This window comes from Acanthochromis polyacanthus, chromosome 16 (assembly GCF_021347895.1).
Source record: "Acanthochromis polyacanthus isolate Apoly-LR-REF ecotype Palm Island chromosome 16, KAUST_Apoly_ChrSc, whole genome shotgun sequence".
In the NCBI taxonomy this organism is placed as follows: domain Eukaryota; kingdom Metazoa; phylum Chordata; class Actinopteri; family Pomacentridae; genus Acanthochromis; species Acanthochromis polyacanthus.
In genome coordinates this window covers 38,132,597-38,142,007 of record NC_067128.1, presented here as the reverse complement: position 1 = coordinate 38,142,007, position 9,411 = coordinate 38,132,597, and the positions used below count along the sequence as shown (strand labels likewise).

The 9,411-nt window shown below is 44.9% G+C and overlaps 1 protein-coding gene across 1 annotated transcript; it reads left to right on the top strand.

Annotated features, from left to right (window-relative positions):
* The first annotated feature begins 308 nt into the window (after positions 1-308).
* Positions 309-7,012, top strand: LOC127530407 (calcium-binding and coiled-coil domain-containing protein 2-like). The gene is made up of 3 exons (XM_051937069.1): positions 309-367; positions 398-460; positions 524-7,012. Exons 1-3 carry the CDS (start codon positions 309-311, stop codon positions 1,113-1,115), a joined length of 714 nt encoding a protein of 237 aa, XP_051793029.1. The 3' UTR covers positions 1,116-7,012.
* The last annotated feature ends 2,399 nt before the right edge of the window (positions 7,013-9,411 follow it).

Genomic DNA, 9,411 nt, shown 5'->3' with positions numbered 1-9,411 from the left:
CGATCAGTGAACATCCCATAATATCACCATTACCCATCTCTACTGCTGCAGCGTGTTTTATTGAGTGTGTTGCGTGTCCTCGGGTCATGCTAATCCGGTCCTCCATGTGTCCCTCCATGTCTCCAGGTGTCTCCTTGGTGTTTCTCTCTGTTGCCAGGACGAAACACATGTTCTGCTTCCAGATGTTCTCGTGTTTCATCTGCAATTTCAGAATTTAATAAAGCTGCAGATATTTTCTGTTCACTGACTGAACTCTGTTTTTATGTTTCATCTGACTTTAGGTCTACAGGTTCTCTAAGAACAGGACAATGGAGAACAAGACCTTCAGATGGAAGATGTTCTCATGGGTTAGTGAGAACCAGAACTGGTAAATTCAATACAATCAGACCTGGTACAGGCAGAACCAGACATGGTACAGGCAGAACCAGACATGGTACAGGTACAACCAGACCTGGTACAGGTACAACCAGACATGGTACAGGCAGAACCAGACATGGTACAGGCAGAACCAGACCTGGTACAGGCAGAACCAGACCTGGTACAGGTACAACCAGACATGGTACAGGCAGAACCAGACCTGGTACAGGTACAACCAGACCTGGTACAGGTACAACCAGACCTGGTACAGGTACAACCAGACATGGTACAGGCAGAACCAGACATGGTACAGGCAGAACCAGACCTGGTACAGGCAGAACCAGACCTGGTACAGGTACAACCAGACATGGTACAGGCAGAACCAGACCTGGTACAGGTACAACCAGACCTGGTACAGGTACAACCAGACCTGGTACAGGTACAACCAGACCTGGTACAGGTACAACCAGACATGGTACAGGTACAACCAGACATGGTACAGGCAGAACCAGACATGGTACAGGCAGAACCAGACCTGGTACAGGTACAACCAGACCTGGTACAGGTACAACCAGACCTGGTACAGGTACAACCAGACACGATACAGGCAGAACCAGACACGGTACAGGCAGAACCAGACCTGGTACAGGCAGAACCAGACCTGGTACAGGTACAACCAGACATGGTATAGGCAGAACCAGACATGGTACAGGCACAACCAGACATGGTACAGGTACAACCAGACATGGTACAGATAAAACCAGACCTGGTACAGGTACAACCAGACCTGGTACAGGTACAACCAAACCTGGTACAGGTACAACCAGACCTGGTACAGATAAAACCAGACCTGGTACAGGCAGAACCAGACCTGGTACAGGTACAACCAGACCTGGTACAGGTACAACCAGACATGGTACAGGTACAACCAGACATGGTACAGGTACAACCAGACATGGTACAGGTACAACCAGACCTGGTACAGGCAGAACCAGACCTGGTACAGGTACAACCAGACATGGTACAGGTACAACCAGACATGGTACAGGTACAACCAGACATGGTACAGGTACAACCAGACCTGGTACAGGCAGAACCAGACCTGGTACAGGTACAACCAGACCTGGTACAGGTACAACCAGACATGGTACAGGTACAACCAGACCTGGTACAGGTACAACCAGACCTGGTACAGGCAGAACCAGACCTGGTACAGGTACAACCAGACCTGGTACAGGTACAACCAGACCTGGTACAGATAAAACCAGACCTGGTACAGGCAGAACCAGACCTGGTACAGGCAGAACCAGACCTGGTACAGGTACAACCAGACCTGGTACAGGTACAACCAGACATGGTACAGGTACAACCAGACATGGTACAGGTACAACCAGACATGGTACAGGTACAACCAGACCTGGTACAGGTACAACCAGACATGGTACAGGTACAACCAGACCTGGTACAGGCAGAACCAGGCATGGTACAGGTAGAACCAGACATGGTACAGATAGAACCAGACATGGTACAGGTAGAACCTACTGTGTGGGTCAATCTCACACACATTTCTGACATTTCAAGCTGCTTAATTTCTTCAAAAATATGATTAATTGACCAGAAGAACCACAAGAAGGTCTTTGGTCCAGAATGACGACTATGAAGATTCACATCAGAGAGCTTACAGCAGATGGTAGAACACAATCGGAACCAGCAGAGTCCAATAGGAGCTAACAGAACCAAACAGAACCTAGTAGGATCCAATAAGAGCTAACAGAACCCAACATGACCCAATAGAAGCTAACAGAACCCAACAGAACCCTACATGAGGAACCAGGAAACCACAGGGTTTAAATGGACAGAACCAAACAGGAGTCAACAGAGCTTAATAGAGGTCTATATGCTCCAAAAAGACCCAACAGAACCCAACTGGAGCCAGCAGTATGCAACATGACTAAACCAGCCCGCACAAGATCCAACAGAACCCAACAGAACTCCAACCAGAAGCCCAGAACATCAGTTTATGAATAGATAAACATTCATAAATAACTGACATTCATTTGTTCTGATGAACATTAATGCATTAATTAGTCCTCTAAGGTTCTGGTTCTGTTAGAACCTCAGTAAACACTAACAGACTGAACAGTGACTCATCTTAAACCAGCAGAAAAAACACAAACTGCAGAAGAACGAATAGGAGATAAATGAGGTGATTTAACTGTGTGTGTGTGTGTGTGTGTGTGTGTGTGTGTGTGTGTGTGTGTGTGTGTGTGTGTGTGTGTGTGTGTGTGTGTGTGTGTGTCCATGAATACCCTTTGTCCAAATTGTCCAAATGATGCAGTGTCCTCTGGGTGCCAAGTGTGTGTCCAGAGTTTCTAAGACCGCTTAGAGGCCCTGAAACTCATTATGGGGCTGACTAGCATTATGTTCCACACACACACACATGCGCACACACACACACACACACACACACACACACACACACTATGTCTTTCTATCATTGTGGGGACATACCATTGACTCCCATTCATACCTAACCCTAACCTTAACCAACACCAAAACAATGTCTAACCCTAAAGAAACGTTTTTGCACTTTTACTTTTTTCAGTAACAACAACATGACCAAGAAAACAGTTTCCCCCCGTGGGGACCTCATTTTTGGTCCCCACCGTGACACGAGTCCCCACTGAGATGGCGTGGAATCAGGTCAAAGTCCCCACCGGTATAGATGAACACACACACACACACATACACACACACACACACACACACACACACACACAGATTTATATTATTAACATCCTCCAGATTTAACTCAGTCTAACGCTTCACTGTTTCCTGGTTTTAATCCTGATCCTGAATGCAACTAGAACCAAAATCAGAACCAGACCTTTAAACTAACCCTGAACCCAAGGCTTCATCTGACCTGTACTGACCCACTCTATAGGAGCTTTATGAGGCAGGAAATGATGACCTTCTTATCTTAACGTGGAACCTGCAGCACAACGTAACAAACACTCGGTGATGCCAGCAGCTCTGAGCCAAGAGAGGCCGGGTCGGGGTGCCAGAGCTCAGGGCATCTCCAGGGAGGTGGCACCCAAACAGCCGGCAAACACTGCATTTCTGTAGCCACTAAACATCCAGCTTAGCAACAGCTTTGTGTGGATGCAAACGGCACAAACACCACGAAGCACAAACACACTGATCCTCCATCCTCACATTCAGACAGAAGCCCTGGAGACATCCGAGGACAGCTCATCCTTACATATCAGCAGCTCCAGGACCATGAGGAGGACCACCTGCTGCTCACTGGGATCAGAGAACCTGAAGAGCTTAAGCAAATTCCTTCACCTGGACGTTCTCAACCATTAAAAGTAAAGCCACCTGTCAGAGAAAAGAAGAAAGCAGGAATTCATCCCAACACTCCTAGGAAGTTCTTCTGGAGGAACGTCTGAGAGAACAAACACATGGAAGATCTGTTCCTCTACTGTGTGTCCATCACACCAGAACACATCCAACATTTACACGATAAAGAGTCTCCACTAGCCACGTGTTCTCCAGGTGTTCTCCAAGTGTTCTCCTCGTGGTCTTCTAGTGGTCTCCAGGTGTTCTCCTCGTGGTCTCCAGATGTTCTCCTAATGGTCTCCACGTGTTCTCCAGGTGTTCTCCAAGTGGTCTCCTAGTGGTCTTCAGATGTTCTCCGAGTGGTCTCCAGATGTTCTCCTAGTGGTCTCCAGATGTTCTCCTCGTGGTCTCCAGGTGTTCTCCAGGTGTTCTCCCAGTGGTCTCCAGATGTTCTCCAGGTGTTCTCCCAGTGGTCTCCAGATGTTCTCTAGGTGTTCTCCCAGTGGTCTCCAGATGTTCTCTAAGTGTTCTCCTAGTGGTCTCCAGATGTTCTCCAGGTGTTCTCCCAGTGGTCTCCAGATGTTCGCTCGGTGTTCTCCTAGTGGTCTTCAGATGTTCTCCGAGTGGTCTCCAGATGTTCTCCTAGTGGTCTTCTAGTGGTCTCCAGATGTTCTCCTAGTGGTCTCCAGGTGTTCTCCAGGTGTTCTCCCAGTGGTCTCCAGATGTTCTCTAGGTGTTCTCCCAGTGGTCTCCAGATGTTCTCTAGGTGTTCTACTAGTGTCCAAACTGACAATAACATAAGAAATGGTTGTAAAGAAACATGGGAACCACAAAATGACCACAAAGATACACAAGGCTGAGACGACCAACATCTGGATCATCTAGAACCAGCAGCTAACTGGTCTGGAGTTCGAGTTCTGGATCATCTGGAACCAGCGGCTAACTGGTCTGGAGTTCTGGTTCCTCTGGTTCTCTTCAGACCGTAGAGCATGTCTGATGCTGCATTAGAGGAATCTTTCATCTGAATCCTCCATGAAGTTTTGAATGAGAATTAAATGTAATTATTTTACCAATCACTGCTGTGTGGAGGAGCTTCATCTAAGTAAAGACCCCCAGGAACATCCTCTAGGTGTCTCAGGTGGAGGAACCAGACTTCTGGTCCAGAGAGGAGGTCTGACAGGTCAGGGTTTGGTCTGATCGAAGCTCACAGAATGAAAACTAGCAGTTTGAAAGGGAAGATAAACAATGTTCTCATTAGAACCACTGTGTTTAATGTCCCAGAGGTGTGAGCATGGAATAAACCACTCACTTGTTATGTCTTATATGAATTATTGCATTGAGATTTGGGGAAATTGTTACAAGACAAATTTAATTCCATTAGTAAATCTTCGAAAGAAGGCCATTCGACTTGTTTACAAAGTTAATTATAATGATCATACGAACTCACTTTTTCTCAAAGCACAATGTTTAAAGATGATGGATGTGGTAACATTTAAAACAGCTCAAGTTATGTTTAACGCATCAAAGAAATGTCTACCAGGCAACATTCAAAATTTATTTAAAGATAGAGAAAGTCATATTATAATCTCCGTAGGATTAATAAATTATACCAACCAACAGCAGTAACTAAACGAAAGTCAATGTGTATCTCAGTGGAGGGAGTAAAGCTTTGGAATAGCCTTGCAGATGAGTTAAAGAATTGTGCAAATCTGTTTCAGTTTAAAAGTCTGTTCAAAAAACAATTACTGGAAAAGTACCTGGAAGAGACATACTGATGCCTTTAACATACAAATGGTAATTAGGGGTGGGGTATGGGGTCAGAGTGTGATTGGGCCGATATTTGTTGTCCTTGTTGTCGATTTTCTTATTGTCCGGTAGGGTACTGATATGTTATGAATGTGGTGGTGTGGTGTGAGGGGTTGGAAAATGAAAAGCAATGCTTCTTCCATCCCCTTTTCAAACAGTATGAGTAACTGTAAGTTAGTGGGAATTGTAAATGTTTAATTGTGTATGTGGGGTTTGAACCTGCAGCCAGTCATTCCATCACTGCAGCTGCAGCTTCACGTGGGCCTGATGGTGCACCAGGGAGAGCCAGAAGATCACCCTCTGCAGGACGCTGTTGAACATCTCCCAGTGTGATGGTTAAAAACCAGCAGATACATCACCTGAAGAACAGAACATGACTAGAGATCTGGACCCTGGAGGTGACCTGAAGGAGTTCCTCTGGATTGTCTTCTCAGTGGTGGATAATGTGGCAGGAGATGGACAGATAGTTCAGTAAGTATTCACCAAACCAGGAGCTGAGCTGGAAAACTGAACTCTGACTAAAGACAGAAAGACGGAAACACAAGCAGAGCTGAGTTGTTCCTTCAAAGATCCAGCTGAGGAGGTTCAACATCTGGTCAGGATCCTTCTCCTTCCAGAGGTTCTCAGCTGGAGGAGAGCAGAACTCTGCAGGGATCACATATCTCATCTGGCCTGAGAACACCTCAGATCCTCCAGAAGGAAACTGGAAAACACTGCAGCCAGAGGAACACCTGGAAGAACCAAGATGAGAAGATCAAGAAGAAGAACGATGGAACTGGTGTGGTTCTATCTGTTTAAACAGGTGAATGAAAGCATAGATCCTTGAATGCTGATTGGCTGCTACTTGTGACCAATCAGGATGAATCTGTGAGACATTCCTGAGACCACAGACCAGCAGATCGTTCTGTTTTTACAACATCGAGAATGAGAAGAAAGATGAATACAGGAAGTCCTCCACTTACATCAGAGTTCTGTTCCTACAGATGGATGGAAGTCAATTTTCGCCGTAAGTTGGAACTTCGGTGAAAATGTAACCAAAGTCGTTCCGTACATCACAATATCCATCAGTTCTTCATAAAGTCCTTAATACCAACAACTTTTATGCACGTATGAATCATTTTACGAGAAGATAACAGAACATGTTGACCTGTTTTTATAACTTGATCTAATGTTGCTGTTCGTCCGTGTTTCTGCTCCCAGAGTTTCAGTAAATCTAATTTCACCTCCATGGTGTGCTGCCCTTCAGGCAGAGATATTGATGTACTTTTATTTTGAAAAAGCCTTTATTTTGAAGTTGTCTTGACAGTTTTCACCTCCTGTCTGCTAATTTGATGTTTAGCTTTACACTCTCTACTTTGTAAACTCCACAGAGGTAATGTTATAAGTAATTAACTTCATTTCTGGACTTCCTGGTTCCGTTAAAAGGATTTATTTAATGTATTTGTTGTTTTATTCTGTTTTCACTCTGTAATGAGGATCAAGAGCTACAGTAAAAAAGTCAAGTTTGCTGCGACTCATGATTAATTTTTCTAACAATTTAACTAGCTGAACACATGGAGACGCTTTCCTTTTCTTTCAAGCATCAGAAGACTCTGACTTACGCTGGGAGCCATAATGAAGGTAAAAAGTTAGTGAATGTAGCACAATCCAAGGTGGAGTACAACCAGAGAATGGAAACAAAGACGTCTGATAGCGCCGCATGACGATGTATTCATCCGCCCCACCCATCAACTAGTTCCACGTAACGATGAAACGGTGTAGGTCGAGGACCTCCTGTACTGGACCAGACCTTCAGTCAGCAGCTAAAGGACTGAAGATGACTCTTCATCCTGAGAGCTGCAGCTTAAATCTAAACGCTCAGATTTATCTTCATTCTCCAGTTTCTGAACTCTGTCCTGTCCTCGTATACCGCACCAAACTGTCATTCAACAATCTGAAGTTCAGAAGCAGAACAGATAAAATACGCAACACACATAAAACACACAAAACCCACGGAGCATATGATCCCACGCTGAAGCACAGATACAGAAAATGAAAAATAAATAGATCATAAATCACCTCATAAGTCTGGAAGCAGCAGAACAGATGGAGTCTCCCTAACTCTGCTCTACCTGGGTGTGTGTGTGTGTGTGTGTGTGTGTGTGTGTGTGTGTGTGTGTGTGTGTGTGTGTGTGTGTGTGTGTGTGCACCCATGTTTTTGCTATATTGTGGGGACCAAATGTCCCTACAACTGTAGGAAAACCGAAAACTATGTCACTTGTGGGGATCTCATTTCGGTCCCCACAAGTTTAAACAGTGTTTTCTTGGCCATGTTGTTGTTACTGAAAAAAGTAAAAGTGCAAAAATGTTTCTTTAAGGTTAGACATTGTTTTGGTCTGGGTTAAGGTTAGGGTTAGGGTAAAGGTAAGGGGTTAGATATGAATGGGAGTCAATGGTAAATCCCCACAATGAAAGCAAGACACGTGTGTGTGTGTGTGTGTGTGTGTGTGTGTGTGTGTGTGTGTGTGTGTGTGTGTGTGTGTGTGTGTGTGTGTGTGTGTGTGTGTACCTGTGTATGTGTATGTATCTGTGTATGTGTGTGCATGTGTGTTGTCTGAGGGGGTAGAACCTCCCGGCGGGTTCCAGCAGATTTGTTCTCCGTTATTGAAGCTGTCTGCGGCCGTGCTGCCTTCAGGCTTCAGGAAATGAAAATGTTGTTTTCAGGTGGAGATGCTGAGTTTAAAGTCTTTGTCAGGAATGTTTTAGACTCTCAGAGATCTGCAGACATGTGTTTGCTGGTTATTAGGGTTCCTCCGGTTCCTCTGGTTCTTCAGACTCGTGGATCGTCCATGTGTCCTCCTCACGAGATGACCATTAAGAAGGTACAGCATGATGTCAGAACTTCTCGATCTGCTGCACGTTCTTATCCTCTGGTTCCTCCTCATGGATCAGTAAACCAGGAATGCTGGTTCCTGAAAGTCATGAGAAAACAGGATTTGTTCTGGTCGGACCCTAAGAAACCAGAGCAGGAACAGGTTTGGTTCTTGACTAACAGGAACCAAAACTTATGAATCAGAAACAGAAGAAGGAAGGTCCTGGAATATGATGGATGCTGAGCATCAGCACCAAGAGAAGTCTGGAACCCAGAAACCAGGAGAACCTGCAGCAGCTGGAGATGCTTTGGTAGAAGGTGGATCTCCAGAGTCTGAGCTGCTCCACCTGAAGACTCTCTGAAGATCCATCTGGGATGAACCTGATCATCTTCAGCTGGAGGTTCATGTTGGAGAAGCAACATGGACCTCCGTCCAGCTTTCTGAATGTTCTCAGGACGTTACAGGAGAACTCTGGAGGAACTCTGATGAACCAGCAGCTTATCTGGTTCTCTGTTAAGCTACTGATTGGTGTCTGGGTGGTCACCATGGCAACCACCTCCCCTGGTCACCATGACGATCCTCCAGGTGAAGGTCCAGAACTCAGCAGGAGGAAAGAATTCAAAACATCTCAAGACATGAAACTCTGAGCAGCTCATCTTCAGGAACAGCTGACTGAACAGGAAGTGGACAAAAAATAATGACAATAATTATAACAACAACAATAATGCATTTGTATAGTGCTTTTGAAAACACTCAAAGAACCTTTAAAAAAAATCAACAAACATTAAAATAAAAAAAGAGCCAAACATTCAGATTGACTTCAGAAGACGACCAGATGCTGCTGGAACCTCTGGAGAAGATCTAAAGAACATCAACCCTATAGAACCGGCAGGAGAACGTCAGACACACAACAACAACAACACAATAGGACAATAACAACAGCAACATTAACAACAACAGGACAACACAACAATGAAATGACAACAACAAAACAATATAACGTCACAATACGACAACAACTCAAACTTCACCTTTGTACTCAGTAACTCTCCAT